Genomic DNA, 22,394 nt, shown 5'->3' on the forward strand with positions numbered 1-22,394 from the left:
CTACTTGATAAGTTTATGGAGGAGATGGTATGATGGGATAATGGGATTTTGGTAAGTAATTGATCTTTAAATATTCAGGGTAAATAGGCCAAATCCCCTGAGATGGGATATTAGATGGATGGGATCCGAGTTACCCAGGAAAGAATTTCCTAAACCCAGCTCAGGGTTTAGCTAATTGCCATATTTGGGGTCGGGAAGGAATTTTCCTCCAGGGCAGATTGGAGAGGCCCTGGAGGTTTTTCGCCTTCCTCTGTAGCATGGGGCATGGTTGACTTGAGGGAGGCTTCTCTGCTCCTTGAAGTCTTTAAACCATGATTTAAGGACTTCAATAGCTCAGAAATGGGTGAGGTTTTTCATAGGAGTGGGTGGGTGAGATTCTGTGGCCTGCACTGTGCAGGAGGTCAGACTAGATGATCAGAATGGTCCCTTCTGACCTTAGTATCTATAAATGATCACTGTTTCCTAGACCTAGACTCAAAGAGATGTCGTAACATTAAGAAGTTAGGTACCTTATTACCAATCTTGTAAACCATACTGCCCTCCAATCATGTTCATTTGAGTGAGCACACAAAGGCTACAGTTTTAGAACACTATTCCTATATATCTGTTTTCTGTATAAAATAGTCCCCAGTCTGGGGCCCTTTCAATTTTTGTTCTTATGACAACTTTCAAGTGGAGTACCACTTTCACAAAAGCCTCAGTGACAGACATTACTAAAAGCCCTAACTTTTACAAACAATTTCAATTATTTGAATGGACTTTCTGACCAATCACATGATATAATACAATTTTGCTATTTTAGGGTACAGAGCATGTCAGCAATGCAAAGCTGTTTCTTACACATACATAGCTAATTGCAGAACACAATGAAACCACCACACGAAGTCAGCTGCAAGACATTTGCAACCATTTGCCACATAATCCAACTTAAAGTGAGTCACTAACAAATGGATAAGCACCTTTAATAAAACAATAAATCTAGAATATAAACATTGTAGAAATAATGAGAAAATGAAACAATAGTCTTGCAGAGACAAGACACTGAACATCATTCAAATAAGAGCAAAGAAAGCCAAGTTGCTGAGGAAGATTCAATGTTTAATCTAAGAATGACTTTTTAGTCTCCTCTGCACCTTCAAAAATGTGAAATATCAGAAAAAGTGTGAATTAATGTATGCAATAAACATAACCTTCTCCACACCTGAATCATATTGCCTACCAAAAGGATTGATTTTAGATACCCTCACTTGTGCCTAAACAGAAAAAAATATCACTGTCACAGCTAGCCTCAAGTGCAAGCAACAAACACTATTGCTTGGAACCCTACATAGATTCCACAATGTGTGGTCTGATACCCTGACAAATGAATTGAGAGGAGGTACACAAGCCTGGATTCTCCCACCCCACCCTCCAAAGGTGGAGCCAGGCAAGGCCCAATCACCGAGTGCATGCTTAGGACCCTGCAGACTGTGCACATATTTTGCAAATGGTTCTGGATTAGTTGGGATTTATCTTCAGAACACTATTAAATGTTACATGAAAATCAGTGTACAATCGTTCACTCTTCACCTGTCTGAGGTTTTCTGTTGCTTACAAAGAGTAGCTTTTGTTGATGGGGTGAAGTACACATTTCCCTTCCAATACTGAAAAGGATTTTCAAACTAAAATCCTGAGTAGGCTTAACAAACATATTTGCAAACATGATGAGTGGCCCTAACAATATCCACAGTGCTTAAGTTACATATTTTCCAAATCCACTTCTGCAGCAGCCAGTGCCTATCCAAAAGTAAATTTTACACTTATTACTAGTATATAAGCCTTCCGAGTTCTATTTAGAAATTGGACGCGTGTATCTTTTGTACATCCTGCCTTATACAATTTTCAAAACCTTGGAATATTGAAATTCTATACACAGGTGGAATACTTAAACCTTGTCCTCCACAGCACACTAAATCATGTTACTTTTCTTAGTGTCAATTAGAGATCAATATTAAGAATTTGTGCCATGCAGCCTAAGTTATTTTTATTTTGTGAACTAAGTGAAGTTGTGTCCATACATGGCCAAAATCTCAGAACGCAGCTACATCTGGAACCGATCCAGACAACTGTAAACTAGTGTCATTCACAGTTAGAATCCAACTGTATCCTATCATCTGGTTTTACAAGTATTCCCAAGAGATTCACGAAAAACAAATTAGTTCCAGTCCTGGAATCTAAAACTTTTCTTAACAAATCCATTCCAAATGACCATTTTCCCATGCACTTTAGTTAAGCAGGTCAGATTGGTCTATTTTACATTATTACACTGGATCCGATCAAACTGAATACAAGTCTTAGTCTCACTACAGTAGACGCTTGTTTGCAGCAACACTTTGTAAGAGCAACCACTGCTTATGAGAAGCATTTGCCCTGGGAACACTTTCCCTACTGTGAATTGTCAACACTCCCCATAATAGCAACAGCCACTTACGCCTGGTCTACACTAGTGGGGGATGGGGAGAATCGATCTAAGATACGCAACTTCAGCTACGAGAATAGCACAGCTGAAGTTGACGTATCTTAGATCCCCGTCCTTGCAGCGCGGGATCGACGGCTGCTACTCCCGTCAACTCCGCTTCCGCCTCTCGCCCTGGTGGAGTTCTGGAGTCAAAAGCTGAGCGATCGGGGATTGATCACTACCTGCTGATCCGGGTGGGTAATGTAGATGTGGCCTTAGGAGCAACATAGCAAAAGGGCACTGATATGTTGCTACTAATGAGCGTCTACTGTATTACTATTGGATCAAGCATTCCTATATCATACACACCATTTAAAATATTTAACTGATGATCAAATGAAGTGTATTTCACATAAGATCGCTTACTTTATAGCTTTTTTTGAATTCACCTACTGAAAACACTCTGCATAATCTTTGAAAAACATTGCCAAAGTCCTGATTGATGAAGTTACAAAGTGGAAACGGGAAATTTTTTTGTGTTTGTTTAAAAGGATTCTTTTAAAACACTTTTTTCATTTTTTTTAAAATAAAACTATCACCCATAATCTGCCTCATGAATGTCAAGCACTGCCAAAATTACAGTTGATACTTATGCAGTTAAACTTCTCTATTTTAATCAACTTAACTCCTACTCAATAAATGTTTTTTACATGATACAGAGGAGCAGGAAAAATAAAGTATAATTTCTACTAAGAACGTTTCAATCCACATGAACAAGGCTCAGGTACAGGTATTAACTGGGAATGATAAACCGTAGAGCTTCAATTCACTATTTAAATCTGCCCCAAGAGCACCCAACGCAAGCATGAATATGGACACATGCTGATGCCATGTGACATGTTATATTAATAGATTAAGAACCTTCTCTACCTAGATATATTTGAATTGGAATCACAATTAAATATCAGCCACAGGAGTTTCTAATACATACAACATTCAAGGTTACAATTCTAATATTTTCCACTATTTACCTACATGACATTTGAATTAAGAGACAATACTTGTTGATTTTTCAGCCATCACAAGATAAGTTGTACATGAAAAAGCAGACTGCCAGATAAGGGTAGCAATGACTCCTAATGATATGAAGGGCATTCATCCATTTACAATATAAATTTATCATCCTAATGACTCCTAATTTAAGTGTATGAACAGAGACTGAACAAAGTTAAACAAGTGAGGAGGACTAATTACTTCCAAACCATATCCAGTTTCCATTTGTGTTTTAATTTGTATGAACTTAAATCAAGTTAGAATCCTCTTCAACCACAAGATACTTGATTTCACTGAATTCTTATTGGTGGAGCAAGGAAGAAGCATAGTTTTCATGTATAAGGTTAGCAGATTTTAAGGCCAAAAGGGACCATTTTGATAATCTAGTCTGACCTCCTGCATAACAGGACAAAAGAACCTCGTCCAGTAATTTCTGCATCAAGCCCTTAAATTCTATTTTGCACTACAGCACATCTTTTAGAAAGATATCCAATCTTGATTTAAAGACTTGAAGTGATTGAGAATCCACCTTGCCATGTTCCAATAGTTAATTACCCTCACTGTTACAAATTTGCACCTTATTTTTAGTCTGAATTGATCTAGCTTCAGCTTTCAACCACAGGATTTCATTATAATTTGTTCTGCTAGATTAAAAGAGCCATATAAGAAAATCTGTATTCCATGTATGTACTTGTAGACAGTGACCAAGTCATCTTAATCTTCTCTTCAAAAAAATAAAATTGGACTTCAGTCTCATTATAAATATATGTTTTCCAGATCCTGAATCTTTTTTTTTTTTTTTTTTTTTTTTACCCTTTCCAGTGCGTCAACGTCCTTTTTGAAGCATGACCACCAGACTGGGCCATTGTATTCCAATAACTGTCTCTCAAATGCTGTATTCAGAGGTAATATTACCTCCCTACCCATCCTTCATATTCCTCTGTTTATACATTCAAGGATTGTGTTTGCCCTCTTAGGTACAGCTTTGCAATGGGAGCTCATGTTCAGTTGACTATCCATGATTAACTCAGAGTCCTTTTCTTTGCCACTGCATTCCAGCATACTGTTTCTCATCTTGTAAGCATAATTTATATTTGTTCCTAAATGCATGACATTGCATTTGGCTGTACAGGTCAGTTGCATCATAAACGCATTTAACTTACGCAAATTCAACTATACAAGCTTGGCAAACAACAACAACAAAAAGTGTAAATAGTGCGGATGATTCTGCCCACCATTCCACTCAATGAGCGTGAGTGAGCGTGAGATGGGAGACGTGAATCTGCTGTTCTCTCAGTTGGTCTCGGTTCCCGCGTGCCTCTCATAGTGTGAGCATCTCGCTGTGCTGAGTGTTAATCTAGTGCTAAAAGAGAAGTATTTTTCGTACAACTTGGCCCCTAAATGCAAGCCAACTACTTCATCTCATGTTTAATGGAAGAAACAGCAATCTGTTCCAACGCTGGAGGAGAAACTGGCTGCGTTGGACTTGAGATACGGTATGTCTGTCTCCAATGTGGCACGTAAATATGGCCACAATGAATCTAGCATCAGTGCCATCAAGATTCAAGAGAGAGAAATTTGTCAAGCTGTGGCATCAAGTGCTCCAATAACTGCTAAGGGTGATGAGCCAGGTGCATGATAAGACTTTAGTGAAGACTGAGAAGGCATTAAACTTATGGCTGGAAGACATGAACCGTAAACGTGTGCCTACCTATGGCAAAACATTGCGAGAAAAGGCTCTTAGTCTCTATGCGCTCTTCAAACCTCCCACTGAAGAGGGACTGCCTTCTGATGAGAAGGAATTCAAAGCCAGCCAAGGTTGGCTTAACAGTTTTAGGAACAGTTGTTTTGTGGCAATGCGGCTGGGCATTTAATAAAGCCGGGCTTGCTCTACAGGGCTGCAATTCCTCAAGCCCTAAAAGGAAAGAACAAAAATCTCCTGCCTGTGTTCTGGCAATCAAAAAGGCTTGGGTGACAGCAGCATTATTTCTGGATTGGTTCCACAAGTGTTTCATTCCGGAGGTCAAGCGGTATTTCAAAGAGAAAAGACTTTAAAGTGTTGCTGATTGTAGACAATGCTCCTGGCCACCGTGAGGCACTCCGGTTTGCGCATAATGACGTTGAAGTCGTCTTTCTCCCCCCCCCCCCCAATACCACGTCCATCCTCCAACCTCTCGACCAAGGTGTGATTCGCTGTTTCAAGGCCACGTACATGAGGCTTACGTTCTCACGGATATATAGCGCTATGGATGCTAATCGCAATCTTAATGTGATGGAGTGTTGGAAGTCATTCAACATTGCTAATTGCAACACTTAAATTGGATGCAAATAAGCCTGAAATAGTCAATGCATGTTGGCAAAACCTATGGAAAAAATGTGTGAATGATTTTAAGGGTTTCCCAACCATTGACAAAAAAGTGAAACGTATTGTTCAGGTGGCCAGGCAAGTGGATGGTGATGGCTTCGTTGACATCCTTAAGGAAGAAATTGAACAATTAGTTAAGAGCCATAGAGAACATTGACTAATGAAGTGTTAAAGGAACTGATAAAATCATCTACAGAAGACGAAGATGACGACGACGAACAGGAAGAGCAAGCAAGTTGGAATCTTCATAAATTTGCTGAAGTGTTCCAAGCAGCGAAACACTTGGATTTAATTTCTGAATATGATCCCTCGATGGATCTAAGCCTCAAAATCACACATAGTATTATGGACAATTTGAGACCGTATCAATAAATGTTTGAGCAGCTCAAGAGACAACAGTGACAGTTGCCAATCACCATGTTTTTCAAGGAAAAACAACCAGCAGCAGATGAGCCTATGCAATCAACTTCCCAAGCTGAAGCAGAGCCAACCACTTCGTCTATGACTCGCTCTCAGTCATCTCTGTCTCCTGGATCAACATCGAGCCCTGATGACCCCGTAACTATCCCCATGTAATTACCCCCTGTAATTAAAAATACAGTACTGTAAAATTATATTTTGCAAATGTACTCTATTATACTGTACATTACTGTATATATTAATACATATTACTGTACAGGGTTGTACAGTGTACACAAAACCATGTACAGTATACTGTACTTTATGGGCGATTTAAGGGATTTTCAATGGTAATTTTGACTATACGTGATTTTCGCTTTACAAGCTGACTTTAGAACCTAACCCCCGTGTAAGATGCGACTCCATTGTATTAACATGTACACTGTTCAAGTGAGCCCACTTTACCAGCTGATCAAGATGTATTTCAGTAACTGACCTGTCTCATTATGCACAGGCTTGTGTCAATGTGTGTGTTTCATACTGGTGATATATGTTGCAGTTTTTATATCTTTTTCCACGTTTGCTGATTAAATATACTGACATAACCTGGGCCAACAGAAACCACTTCCTTTATATAACTTTAAAGTGAGGTTAACAAGTAGTTTATCCTTTAATCTGGGATACATTGATTTTCTATCGCGTGCTTTTACTCGGAATCTCACAGGGGACTAAGGGCTGTCTACCTCCGTGATGGGATAAACACGCCATGAAGGTATTAATTTTGGAAACACATTAACATGTTTTCCACATTAATTGGTCCATGTAGATGTGTCTGTGCCACACTAAGGTTCATAGTGCACTTTAAATAGTGCGTTTCAAACATGGCATGTTTCAGAGTAGCAGCCCGTGTTAGTCTGTATCGCAAAAAGAAAGGAGTACTTGTGGCACCTTAGAGGACTAAAATTTTTTGAGCATAAGCTTTTCGTGAGCTACAGCTACTTCGACCATGCATTCAAATGCATGGATGAAGTGAGCTGTAGCTCACGAAAGCTTATGCTCAAATAAATTTGTTAGTCTCTAAGGTGCCACAAGTACTCCTTTTCTTTTTGCAAACATGGACATGTTAGTGTGCTTTAAAAATTACATGCTTGCAGCCTTCATTGCTACTCTGTGTAGACAAGCCTGAAGTCTTTACAGAATTCTAGATATATTATGTCAACAGTACCTTTACCAACCAAATTTGTGATCTCAAAAAAATACTCAGTTTGACAAGATCTGTTTTCCAAGGTCACCTTGACTGACAAATTATACTACCCTCCTTTAATTCTTTACTAATTGCATCATAAGAACACAAGAATGGCCCTACTGGGTCAGACCAAAGGTCCATCCAGCCCAGTATCCTGTCTTCCAACTGGCCAGTGCCAGGTGCCCCAGAGGGAATGAACAGGGAAACATCAAGTGATCCATCCCATCATTCACTGCCAGCTTCTGGCAAACAGAGACTAGAGACACTGTTCCTGCCCATCCTGGCTAATAGCCATTGATGGACCTATCCTTCATTAATTTATCTAGTTCTTTTTTGACTGTTATAGTCTTGACCTTCACAATATCCTCTGGAAAGGAATTCCACAGGTTGACTGTGCATTGTGTGAAGAAATACTTCCTTCTCTTTGTTTTAAACCTGCTGCCTATTATTTTCATTTGGTGACCCCCTAGTTCTTGTGTTATGAGAAGTAGTAAACACCACTTTCTCTACACCAGTCATGATTTTATACACCTCAATCATATCTCCCCTTAGCAGTCTCTTTTCCAAGCTGAAAAGTCCCAGTCTTATTAATCTCTCCTCATACAGAAGCTGTTCCATACCTCTAATCATTTTTGTTGCCCTTTTCTAAATCTTTTCCAATTCCAACATATCTTTTTTGAGATGGGGCAACCACTACTTCACACAGTATTCAAGATGTGGGCATACCATGGATTTACAGAGAGGCAACATGATATTTTCTGTCTTATTATCTGTCCCTTTCTTAATTACTCTCAGCATTCTGTTTGTTTTTTTGACTGCAGCTGCACATTGAGTGGATGTTTTCAGAGAATTATCCACAATGACTCCAAGATCTCTTTGAGAGGTAACAGCTAATTTAGACCCCATCATTTTACATGTATAGTTGGGATTATGCTTTCCCATGTGCATTACTTTGCATTTATCAACAATAAATTTCATCTACCATTTTGTTGCCCAGTCACCCAGTTTTGAGAGATCCTTTTGTAGCTCTTCGCAGTCTGCCTGGGTCTTAACTATCTTTAGTAATTTTGTATCATCTTCAAATTTTGCTACCTCACTGTTTACCCCTTTTTCCAGATCATTTAGGAATATGCTGAATAGGACTGATCCCAGAACAGACCCCTGGGGGACACCACTATTTACCTCTCTCCATTCTGAAAACTGACCATTTATACCTACCTTTGTTTCCTATCTTTTAACCAGTTATCAATCCATCAGAGCACCTTCCTTCTTATCCTGTGGCAGCTTATTTTGCGTAAGAGCCTTTGGTGTGGGACCTTATCAAAGGCTTTCTGAAAATCTAAGTACACTATATCCACTGGATCCCTTTGGTCCACATGCTTGTTGACCCCCTCAAAGAATTCTAGTAGATTGGTGAGGCATGATTTCCCTTTACTAAAACCATGTTGACTCTTCCTCAACAAATTATGTTCATCTATATGTCTGACAAACCACTGATGACATACTTTCTCTAAGGGAGGAAGAAGCAGCTGCACTGCACTCTTTACAGTAACTGCTGGTTGATTTACAAAGCCATCCCAGAAAAATTTCAGAGTAAAAGATTGGCAAAAAATCCTAGAAGTAATATTGCAAGTAAAAAGCTATTACCAATAACCTGCCTCATGACTGTCAAGCACCATTAGCTTTTCCAAGATATTTTCCTAAGATTGATGTCATGCTAACTGGCCTAAAATTACTGGGTGTCATCTCATTTACACATTTCCTTTTAAATACTGGCATAACATGAACTTTTCTCCCAATCCTCTCAAACTTCCCCAGCGTTCTAAGATTTGTTAAGTCAAAATTAGTGGATCAGAGAGCTACTCTTGTTAGTGCAAGTTATCCAGTCCTGCTGATTTAAAAAAGATTAGAAGTCGCTGTTTAACATCCTCCCTAGTTATTGAGGGAATAGAAAGGTTTTAATTGGCACTATAAGATATGAATACATCATCCTGCTTCTTTCCAAGATTACTACTATTAGCCAGTCACAGTTTTAAGCGTATTCTTATATTGCACACATTACATAATTTAAATTCATGTTACATCATTAAGATTTGATTATTGGTGTAAACACACTAGCTGACATTTGCCTTGCATTAGTCTTTCAGATCTAGTAAACCTAAATGTTATTTTTAAGAGTCGATAAAATTCAAAGACAAATGTGATTTAAATTATGATATCTCTTTAAAGCATGACTAATCACTAGCAATACAATACAAAGAAAATAGCATACAAAAATTAGAAATTTTTGGTCATCTTTGGTGCTGTTTATTTAAATATTAAATATTTAAATTTAATTACTCACTGGTAACATTCCTTCTGCCTGAATATAACTTCCCAGTTTTTAAATTTGCTAACTGCACTTTGTTCTGGGATTCTATTACAGCATGACACAAGCCCTTAAACAAAACAGTATGAAACCCTACACAATTTATATGGCCAAAACTATTATGAGAAAGGATACAAATTGAAGAACAGGACTGTATAACTTAATTCAATGCAATGCATTTGAGGAAGCGTTCAGTTCCCCTTAAAAAGGCTCCAACTATCCTGCCTTGGTCAGTTAGATCTTTTGGCATATATTTAACTTTTTCCATAACAATGCAAAAAGTCTTTTAGTTACTGTTAAAAAGGTGTCTGGCTTTTTAACATGTATGCCTATTATGTTTTGTACACTCAACCTGAATTCTGCAACAAGTGTTTCACCCCAGCTCCCACATTTCATTAACACTAAATTCTACAGCATTGTAATATTTTGGTGTAATGATAAGATACAGAGTAACACAGCTTCTTGAATAGTTTTGTAAGAATGACTGCAATTTCAGTTTGTCCAAGATTATCATCTTAACAAGACAACAGCATTCGGATGGCACAAAGAGGAGAAAAGGATTGGGCTGGATGGTTTGGAATCTGGAATGCGGAGAGGTCAGAAGACAAACAGGGCTTTTTAAAAAGGCAACTGGAAAATAGGAAAGGAATTTAGGACAGTTAACTTTGGAGATTAATAAAAACATGAACCTAAAGTGTTTATTGAATCTATACTGAAAAAGCCATGCATTTACAAAACAATAGCTTCACTTCTACAGAGAGTTTCCTGCCTCTGAACAGAAACAACTGGAATGATTGAAGGATCAGGGACCTACAGTGAGATTGGTGACCACCAGTCAGATAGCTGAGGGAATTAAACCACATCACTGGCAATGGAGGCAACCACACAATAGAAAATAGCTTATTTATACATGCAAATTATTGATTTATTATAAAGAAAAAATATAGATAGAAATATGAACAAACTTATTGTACAAGCTAGGTTTCTCTTTGGGACACTAACTTCAAAACACTATCTTAAACTATTGTCATTTTGCAAATTACAAGACAAAAAAAACAAGCTACACACATACCTGTACAGTCTTTTTAATTCTATGCGAAGGACCTGGATAGTCTGGGGAATACAAGTCTGTTAAGAATAATGAGTTGATTAATGTTGATTTTCCCAATCCAGATTCACCTAGAAGAAAGGGTAAAGTATTAGACCATACAATTAAAATTATCACATACTGTACGCACTTTTTATAATCTCGCATTTTAAAATTTGGTATGTAAAAAAAACCCTTTCCTAGCTTCAATCATATGCTCAGAGGAAACAGACAACAGCTATTGCAAAATGAGACTTTCATTGCTAAGTTTACAAGCCTCTACTTTTCACATTGAATCCCATAACAGTCATAAGCTGAACGCACTTTGCTACTTTTCCTCCCCAGTCTTTTCCCCCCGTCACAAAATTCACACACAAGGCGTTGCTATGTAAAATTTTAAACAGGTTACCTATTCAGAACTGGAAGTATAGTGTACTAGTGGAACTACTTTATTTAAAATTTTATGCAATGGGTTTATTATAACAAAAGATTGTTATTTTGGTGTAGCTCTTGCGGTTCTAAGTAATTAATTAGAGTGGAGTTCCAAATGTACAGGGTTTGCATGGGAATTATTTTTGCAATTTGCTCAAAAGTGACAATAATGCAGGCACTGCTAACCTATTTGTAGAAGTAATTGCCAATTCAAATGAAGTTACAAACCCCATAAAAATTCTGCCTATTTATAGATCCATAGAAGCAGGGTATGAGGTACATCAACCACTAAAACAGTTTATAAATTAAGTCCTTGTCTTTACCACAGTCAAAAAATTAAAACTAACCACTTAAACTATTACAACATCCACTCACTGGTATGTGAACAGAAAAAAAAAAGTGTGTTAGGTTTGCGGCATGCTTCAAGTCTTGTTACACTGTGCTACTCAAGGGGGGGGGAGGGGGACTGAAGCAAAGGCGATGACAGAGAAATTTGCTCCTAAGCCAATAAAGACTGGATTCAAACCACTGATGACATACTTTCTCTAAGGGAGGAGTAACCAGCTGCACTGCTCTCTTTACAGTAACTGCTGGTTGATTTACAAAGCCATCCTAGAAAAATTTCAGAGTAAAAGATTCTTGGCAAAAAATCCTAGAAGTAATACTGCAAGTAAATGAGTATGAAAATCAACAAAACAAAAGCTCACGTTATTGTTTATTACTATTATGAATTGCAGCAGACAAGGGCTTGTCTTCACAGCAAGTTAGGTTAGTCTGAGTGGAGTAGCCAGAGATCCAGGGCCAGATTATGACATTCTGAGGCCTTAACCTACGTCAAGTGTAAGAGGCCCCATACCGTTAAAAAAAAATTATTTTCACAAAAAGGACATTGAATATATTAACACAAAAGCTTTATATTTGCATATATACAAAGGCAAAGTTATAAGAACAGATTAATAATCTAACTAAAACACGTCTTGCAATATGCCTGTTTGCATTATAAAATAGTTTCAAATTAACATTTTCATCTAAGATTTCTTAATTAGTAGATATGAAAACTTTATATCTACAGCAACACAATCAGTTACAATTACACAGATCAGCTTACTTAATGGAAGTAAAGACAACCTGCAGTACGTCTGTTTTCACATCACATTAATTTTAACACTGAAATTTAAAACATTTTCTTTGGTAATTTTTGGAAAGTAAAGTAATTGATGATGTCCTCAAACGATAAACTACAGAGTTTGTCACTTTTGATTCACAGAATGCTCAAGGCAGATAGCATTTCTTGCAGCATTTTCTAGGCAGACATGTCTCTTCGCATTCGCTTCTCTCTCCCCCAGGACCACTAATTAATCTCGAGTAAACACCTCGGACACACAGAGTAACAACAAGCTATACGCATGAGAGAGAGAAAGAATTTACCAGAAAACAGACTGGTAATCTCTAGACAGGTATTGAGAAAGTGAGAAAAACTAGCCTATATTCAAGCAAATATAATGACTATTATAGGCTTTAATAGCCTATAAATCATATGTGCACATAGTTTGAAATAACTTGCTCACCAAGTACTCAGAGTATTTTGAGATCTATCTATCTATATACATCTTCCTTCCTTTATCTCAAAACCCTCTGTTTATCTTTTCATCAGCACTCTGATATTTACTGTGAAGGTTCCCGAAACTGATGGGAGGAAGCCAACACAAATTTATCATCGTCAAGTTCCACTTGACCCAAGCCCATAAGATGATCACCTGCAAACTCAATCATGTGAAGCCTTGATAGCGCATGAAGCAGAAAGCAGCCTGCAGACTAAAATACACAATTGTACATATGTACGGATCAAAAGAAGAACGAACCCACTAACACTTAAGAAAATGAAGAAAATCAGGGGTGAAGGCACTATATGACTTAACATGCTGGACCATAAAGAAAAGATGGCTGCCTTCTGGCTATTACCAGCCAAGGGGGATGCTATACATGATGTCACACCTAGGACAAGTCCCATACGAGTATAAGCTTGGCAGGATTACTTCCCAACACTGCCGTCTCCAACCTCACATTTTACCCAATGTTATCGGCAGTGAGATTATTTATTTAAATAAATTACGAAGGCATGGTCAGAATTTTACCAGTAGCAACTGGCCAACAAAACGCTGCCTTAGAAGCCTGACAGAATTATTTGTAAAAATACTATTTTTTTTCCCCCTCAACCATGACCTCCCGCCTATCAATGATAAACAATTAGTGAAGGGTAAGGATAGGGTAACCATATTTGTGTAGCCAGATGTATATACTTTTGTCATATCTGAATGAAAATGTGTCTATTTAGAATCTTTTTTCCCCATATCTCCTTTATTTTTATCAACCGATTTTGATAAAATTTGAAATGGAGTCAGTTTTTTCTTTTTTTAGAGGCCCCTCTTATTGTGAGGCCCTAAACTGTAGTTTAGTTAGCTTATGCCTTAATCTGGCCCTGCAGAGCTCACTATCTTAAACTAATTTGAGTGAGAACTTACCTTTATAGATCAGCAATGTGCCTTATGGGGTGTGATTTCTAAAGCACACCTATATGTTATGCATTAGTTGATCCATATAGACCGGGGTAATCAACAGGCAGACTGTGGGCCTAATCCAGACTGCCAATTTTAAATGACCCCTGACATTTTTTTTTATTTAATTATCATTGATTGTTGGTTTTTTCCTCAGGACTCTGGACCTTGACAACAAAATAATTGATTATCCCTGATATAGACCCTATTGGTGTGTACTACAGGTTCCCTAGCGTGCATTAAAGTACTACTGTTTGAAATAGCACTGAGAGTACACTAGGGAATATTTAGTGTGCACCAGCAGGGTCTATACACACCAATTAATGTCCAACACTTTAGTGCCCTTTAGAAATCACAACCCATATAGATCACATTATCTCACCATATAGACAAGCCACACAAATTGCAGATCGGCCACACTGAACCTACAGTCGTGCTACCCAGTGACTGGATTAGCAGTTGAGGAGTAGTAATTTGAGCTTCAACCCACAGCTCCTGATGGATCAACTAGCTCAAGCTTTATTAAAGCACCACTTAATTTGAGCTATAGATCTGCGTGTAGAGACAGGAGTTGGGTTAGGGGCAACACAAGTTCTATTTAGAGCTAGCACTGCAGTGAAGTTCGTAAACTATCCATAAAAACTGAAGTCTGGCAGGCAAAGCAAGTCTTAATGATAGGCTAAAGCACTGAAGATAGCAATGAGACAGTTTTTTGTGTGTGTTTTTGGGGGGGTGGTCAAGTTTGTTGTGAATGCAGCACTGTTTGGTAACTACTATGCTTGCAAATAAGTATTTTCTACTAGATACATACTTGTACCCTTCCATTTATAAGGTTTCTAGTACAGGAATAAGTTGCTCAAATTCTTCCTAACTCATTTTGCAACAAACAGGTGGGCTGTGATCGCCAAATCTGAAGCTGTGATCAAAATTTGAGCTGAAGTCAAAATGTTGCTCATTGTATAACATACAATCATGTATACAAGGAAAGTTGAGGAGTTCTGTTCTACTTTTTGGCTTCTCTCTACAAAAGACCACCACCTCATTTTCTGATGTATAACTACTTTGAATGTTACACCTCTAGTTCACTGGAAGAATCTCAAAATGCTTTGTTCTTTTATAAATATTAGAGATTGCATGGGTTGCAGAAAGATGTTGGTATGTTATATTCTGGGATCCCTTCAGAGTCAATCATACATTTTTTTAAGGTTAGTCAAAATGTACTGCTGTTCTAAATGCCTCAACAGCTTTTTTTAAATGGGAACATTCAACAGATATCTTTGCTAAACTATTTGCCTTGGCTTGCCAGGTCAACATGAGACTGAACATGTGGAAATAAGATTCTGAAGTTTTAAGGGATCTGATGGGACACCACAAGCTCACCCTATATATGGTAACGTTCTCTGAACTTCCGCTCCTCAGTTACTAAAGCTTTAGGTCCCTGCAGGTCTGGTCTTTCCATTACTGGAGCAGGGCTGAGGAAAAGGTTTCTTGAGTTGAAGCTGCTGGAAAAATAAGTAGGTTGACGTCATTTGTGCACCACCCAGTTTTTCTATATACCTTTGTTCTTCACTAGATGGTAGACTTGGGTAGAGAGAGGACCTAGGGAAAGGCGTGCATAATAGAGTTAGCTAGCCCTGGCCACAAAGCAGAATGGATCAAGACAAAAAATAAATAAAAATAAAAAAAATAATGGGATAAATTAAGAAGAGATTACAAGAATACAGGATGAAATAAGACCTTTAACATCTGACAACTTTGTCACAGGCTTGGAATCACTGACAATTGTATTTCTGACTGCTTACTTCCTTGTACTACCCGTTCTGTTTACAGATTCCGATTACATCATCAGCCCCTCTCTGGGATGAGAAAAAGTACAGTAGACCACCCTGCTTCCCGAGCAATTAAAGAGAATCAATACAAGAGTCAGAAGCATGTTTAGTCTGCAAGCTACCAGCTAGCCCACCCATAATATATACTCTCCCGCTCACCACTCAACACCACTTGCCTTCTTCAATACTGCTCATTGGGAAGTCCCTCCGTGAAAGGGAAGCAAAGTTGGCTTTTTAAGTAGAAAACAAAGGATCCAAGAACATGAAAGTGTAATAAAAAGACGATGTCAGGAAAGAGGTTACACAGTTAAGATGTATAATTTCACCCAGAATTTTTTATTCTGGAAGGGGTTTTTTGTTTTCATTAAAATCAAGACAGTTAAAGTGCAATGGTTTTTGCCATGGCTAGCTGATGTTCTGCTGCATTAGTGACTAAAAACAAGGTAATATTCTTTTTATGACTTAAATCTTGAATATTCTATGTTACACTAAAAATGCTGGCTGGGATTTTCAAATGCATATAGGGCTGGTCTACACTAACACTGTAAATCGATCTCAGTTATGTTAGTTCCATTATGCAAGTTACGTAACTGAAGCTGATGTACCTCAGGTCGACTTACAGCGATGTCTACACTGCACTGTGTCAACGGGACACGCCTTCCTATCGACTTAGCGAGTCTTCACCAGACCCACTAAATCGACACCGATGCATCTACTGCAACGGCGCCAATTTAGCCGGTAGTTTAGACATGGCCTTGGTGTTGTCCTAACTATGCCTCTATTTTAGTCAGTGGTAAAACTCCCATTGCCTTCAATGGGATCAGTTAGTTCAGCTCTGAGCATTTCTGAGAAAGTTATTTCCCTACTTTACCAAATAGTTTCAGTACTCCTTGGAATTTTATTCAGTATTGCAGCCTTTCATGAAAGCCAGTCTCAGTCCAATTTCTAGTAAAACTTAGAACAGAACATTTGTTATAGCCTGTCAAGGTTCCTTCCCCACTCTGAACTCTAGGGTACAGATGTGGGGACCTGCATGAAAGACCCCCTAAGCTTATTCTTACCAGCTAAGGTTAAAAACTTCCCCAAGGTACAAACTTTGCCTTGTCCTTGAACTGCATGCTGCCACCACCACCAAGCGTTTTAAACAAAGAACAGGGAAATAGCCCACTTGGAGACGTCTTCCCCCAAAATATCCCCCCAACTCCTACACCCCCTTTCCTGGGGAAGGCTTGATAAGAATCCTCACCAATTTGTACAGGTGAACACCAAACCCTTGGATCTCAAGAACAATGAAAAATCAATCAGGTTCTTAAAAGAAGAATTTTAATTAAAGTAAAAGAGAATCACCTCTGTAAAATCAGGATGGAAAATACCTTACAGGGTAATCAAATTCAAAACAGAGAATCCCTCTCGGCAAAACCTTAAGTTACAAAAAGACAAAAAAACCAGGAACATACATTCCATCCAGCACAGCTTATTTTACCAGCCATTATCAAAAAGGAAATCTAACGCATTTCTAGCTAGATTACTTACTAACTTAACAGGAGTTGTAAGGCTGCATTCCTGATCTGTTCCCGGCAAAAGCATCACACAGACAGACTAATCACTTTGTTCTCCCCCCCACCCCAGATTTGAAAGTATCTTGTCTTCTCATTGGTCATTTTGGGTCAGATGCCAGCTAGGTTACCGTAGCTTCTTAACCCTTTACAGGTGAAAGGCTTTTGCCTCTGGCCAGGAGGGATTTTATAGCACTGTCTATAGAAAGGTGGTTACCCTTCCCTTTATATTTATGACAGACACTCACTATTTACTACTGGATTAGTGCTATTGATTTTTTTTTTAAATGACTGACGTAAACTCAATGTCACACTTCAGAAAGATTCAGTTTTGCATAGAGAAGGAAGTACAACTTAAGTTTGACAAAACAGGATTCACTACTGAGGTTTCTGAAATTGTGTTCTAAGACTTTTCAATGGGCTTCAAATACCTCAATCATAGTAAATGAGGGGTTCTCAAACTGGGGGTCGGGACCCTTCAGGGGGTCACGAGGTTACTACGGGGGGGGGTTGCAAGCTGTCAGCCTCCACCCGAAACCCTGCTTTGCCTCCAGCATTTATAATGGTGTTAAATGTATTAAAAGGTGTTTTTAACTTATAAGTGGGGGGGTCACTCTCAGAGGCTTGCTATGTGAAAGGGGTCACCGGTACAAAAGTTTGCGAACTTCTGTAGTAAACCAAGAGAACTTAGTTCACTATAACTTAATCCTCCTTGGGAGATTATTACTGAATGAAAGCATTTTAGGGGAGAGAGGGAGAAGAGAGTTTAAACGCTTTAATTTATGCTCACTGACTTTAACCGTTTCATCTTAACTTTGAGTGTTCATGTAGACATGCCTTTAGAAATTTAAAGTGGAGAATACACCACATCCACTGGTAAGTAGTTCCAATGACTACGCTGTTGTGTGTGTATATAAATTCATATTTGAATGTCAGCTTCAACTTCCAGCCTTTGAATTTTTGCTTTGCCTTAATCTGCTATATTACAGATCTCTCCTACTATATCTTCTCCTTGGGTAGGTCCCTATAGACTAATCAAGTAATTTTTAAAGTTTCCCTTCAAAAAGTTAAACTGATCGCACACTTTAAGTCTCATTGTGAAGTCATTTTTATGACTCTTCTCTGAACTCTCCCCAATTTTTCCAACATTCTTGTGGCAGTATGGATACAAGAACTGGACACAATACTTCAGTAGGGTTCCAATCAGAGGTGCAGTATACAGCAGTAATATAACCTCCATACCCATACCTTAGTTTATACATCACATTAGGCCTTTTGGCTACAGCATCACATAGGGAACATATGTTCTGTTGGTTAATCCCCATCACTCCTAAGACCTTCATATGAGTCACTGCTTTCTATAGTTCCCCGTCCTGTAAGCATGGCCTATATTCTTTATGCTCAGATTTAAGACCTTGAATTTGACCATATTAAAACACATTTGATTGCATCCACCTTATAAAGTGAAGCAGATCACTAAGGCCTGGTCTACACTGGGGGGGGGGAGGGGGGAATTGATTTAAGTCATGCAACTTCAGCTACGTGAATAATGTAGCTGAAGTTGATGTACTTAGACCTACTCACCGCAGTGTTTTCACTGCAGTTAGTCGACTGCTGCTACTCCCCCGTCAACTCTGCTTGCACCTCTCGCATCAGCGGAGTACAGGAGTCGACGGGAGAGCGCTCAGGGGTCAATTTATCGTATCTACATTAGAAGCGATAAATCGACCCCCACTGGATCAATCGATTGCTGCCTGCCGATCCGGTGGGTAGTATAGACATACCCTAAGTGACGTATCATTAATCCCACTCCAATGTGTCATCTGCCAACTATTAGCAAATATACATTTTTTAACCATATCGTTTTATTATTACCATATTAAATAGTGTTGGGTCAAAGAACTGAATCCCACAAATTCCATGAGAAATTCATTTAATGATTCCCCACTAACAGTTATTGTTTGAGATCAGGTAACCAGTTTAATTCATTGACTATATGCTATACTGATTTTGTATGACATTACCTGCTGTACTGTTGGGAATCTGGTCTTAAAATTCTAATACATGAATGACATTACAATTGCTTTTTCAGTTCCAAGTAATACTAGAAAATTGGGTAGGAGCTACTCATCTCCATAAAAAGGGTGTTTTGTTTTTGCAAGCATTGGCATTTAAGCTTTTCTAGTCAAAATATAAAATAAATTAGGGTTTGATTTTTTAAAAAAAGGTATAAATAAGGTAGTCCCACTAAAAATAGTGACTAATTTGAACCACATTGTCCAATCTAGAATGATTGGAAATACAGGTTCAAAAACATTTAAATTCTTCCTGTCCATTGCAGTATTTAACATTTAACTTATTAGCTTTTATTTCACAGTGGCCACCATTTTGTAATACTAACCCACTGGAGATAGTTTATTATGAATGCTACAGAGCAAAATTATACTCATTTTCCACAATATGTGCAATTTTATCAAAGCACACCACCACATTTTGAGCAGAGAACTGTATTTAGACCTAGCTGAATTTTAGTTAGATTGTTTTTTAGTGAAATGCTTTAAAATTATAGGGATGGTAGGAGCAGCTCACTTTCATAAATTTCTTTTCTCAATGCTGTAAAGCAGATAATTTTGCTTAGTGCATTTCATAGTTTTGGTATGATGTGTATTTGGTGCTATTACGAAGCAATACAAATCCACCGAATATGCTTTCTGCTAATGCTTATTTAAAATCAGCTGTATGTATTCTATTTTTGGCAGGTTTCACTACATTTTCTTAGTTATTTGTGGATCATTTTTCCATTAGACAATGCTTTTACATGAGAGATTCCCCATCAATATAAAACTGGTACTTATAAGCCACAGGAAAAAAAAATTATATCAGCCTGTCAGACTGTATAAAAATTTATGTATTTCTTGTCTTTTCATCCTTACACAACTCACCATACATGTATGCACACAGTACCTGCAGCTGTATGGAAATGCCTGATGTCCTAAATAATGGCTCTGACGCATCTGCAGCACACAGCAGGTAGTTTTGCACAGGAATGAAGCTGCATGCATAGGTAAAAGTTCAGTAGGAGATGCTACATTAATTTTTTGGTGTAGGTTCCAAAGTAGATGAGAAGCAGAAGAGACTGAATAGGTACCAAAAGATAGGATAGAACAAGCCACCTCACACAGGTGGTAAATGGTGCTATGGTAAGCAAACCAAGCCACTATAGGGGACGTCAGGGTAAGTCTGCAAGATCCTTTCCATTCCAAGACTTATTCTGGAACCTCTTCACAGAGATTCATTCAAGTTCACAAATACATTTTAAAAGATACATGAATACATACGCTGATGTCACTGTACTGGTATATTTGAGTAAGATAATTTGGAATTAAATAATGTGACTACAAACAACAAAGGATCAGGCAGTGCCACATTTTAGAGTTTCCCCCATACATAGTTCCATACAGAACACAGGGCCTTGTAAAAAGTCTTGCAGCATTTTAGATTAAGATTCTATAAAAATATATAAAAAGGGCAAGAACAATCTAAACCTTCATTTAGAGATCTTTGTTCTTACATTAACAGTTTCAGAGAAATCACATCGGCTGGAGCCAGGATTCCTGAAACAATTTTCTGGTACAACACAACAGCAGGGAAGCCTATGGCAGATGAACTTTGCTTTTGCCTATGGGCAGCCACATTGCCAACATCAAGGTTCTGACATTCAGTGCACACTGAACAGTTCTATCAACCTCTTCCAGAGCACAAAACTTAACTTCAAATTCAAAGCAAGGCTGCTGTTAGACACTTGGAAGTCACTGTAACCATAAATACCATTTAAATAATTCAGAGAATCCATGAAGCGGTGAGGGTTGGTTAGTGAAATCTCTTTAGCAGCCATTAAGATAGCGTTTTAAAAACGGATATTGCTCTCTCCATAGTAAAGATTGAAACAGGACTTTTATTTTACAGACCAATTTTGACATGTACCTTTGCCAAACTAACCAATCTGTCTGAAGTTTTGCAGATGTAATCTTCGGCTGGAATAGAATATTTTATGTAACAGCTGAGGCAAACTAGACAAGGCTTTTGCATACAGAAAACTTCAGTCTTCCGAAGAAGGGAAACTGAAGTCTTAGGTGATTTCTCTTTACTTTATTCTTGGCTCAAGTGCCATGTTTCAACGGCATATGAACACTATTTGTCTAGTGCACAAAAAAGGTGTCAATGCTAACCTGTAAGCAAGTAAAAACTAAAAAAAAACCCCCAAACTTACCTATGAAGTATTTTAGGTTTTAAACTGGGATAATCAGTTTAATTTTGAGCATTAGCTTGCTAAACCCAGGGTTGTGAGTTCAATCCTTGAGGGGGCCATTTAGGGATTTGGGGCAAAAATTGGGGATTGGTCCTGCTTTGAGCAGGGGGTTGGACTAGATGATCTCCTGAGGTCCCTTCCAACCCTGATATTCTATGATTCTATGAATATAATACAATAATAATAATAAATGGGATAATCACTACCTTATCATTCTGCATTATCTATACAGAAAAAACCCTTAGTAAGCATTGTCCCTACGATTCTACTCTTCGCTTTTCACCAGCAGTAATGCTGAGAGAATAAATTCAATAAAAGCTTATCTATGGGAGTTGGAAAAGAGAAAGGAATGGGCCAAATGGAAAAAAAGTAAATCAATACAAAAGAGGTAAAAATACAGAAGGAGGAGCCCTTCCTAGAGGTTTAAGAGCTTATCTGATCTGGGACAACTGCTGCCTGAGTTGAAGGAATTAGGAACCTAAAAAGAGTAAGCAGCAGAGTTCAAACTTCCTTTTCCCTGTGCAAATGGTAGTATTGAATGAAGATACATTAATTGCCTGCACAGAGTGAATTAGAGAGAACAAAAGGGACAAGAGATGTGGTCACGAAGTCCTCCTCAATTCTAGGGCCTTCCTATGTTAGAATGTTCCTATTCTAACCCTTCCTATGTTTCCTGGTTACAGGGATGTAAAAATATAAAAAAAAGACTAGAATTTACAATAACTACACAGTCTTTCCTGTACATTCAGTCATTCCAA

General features: G+C 38.1%; 1 protein-coding gene across 7 annotated transcripts in view; it reads right to left on the reverse strand.

Annotated features, from left to right (window-relative positions):
• SEPTIN7 (septin 7) overlaps window positions 1-22,394 on the reverse strand; it is a 126,844-nt gene that overhangs the window by 36,965 nt on the left and 67,485 nt on the right. For all 7 annotated transcript variants that reach the window (XM_043508745.1, XM_038388583.2, XM_038388585.2 and 4 more), the window contains one exon: window positions 10,941-11,047. In XM_043508745.1, the coding sequence (XP_043364680.1) occupies window positions 10,941-11,047 (107 nt within the window). The remainder of the gene's footprint in view (window positions 1-10,940; window positions 11,048-22,394) is intronic.

Source organism: Dermochelys coriacea, chromosome 2 (assembly GCF_009764565.3).
Source record: "Dermochelys coriacea isolate rDerCor1 chromosome 2, rDerCor1.pri.v4, whole genome shotgun sequence".
Lineage (NCBI taxonomy): Eukaryota > Metazoa > Chordata > Testudines > Dermochelyidae > Dermochelys > Dermochelys coriacea.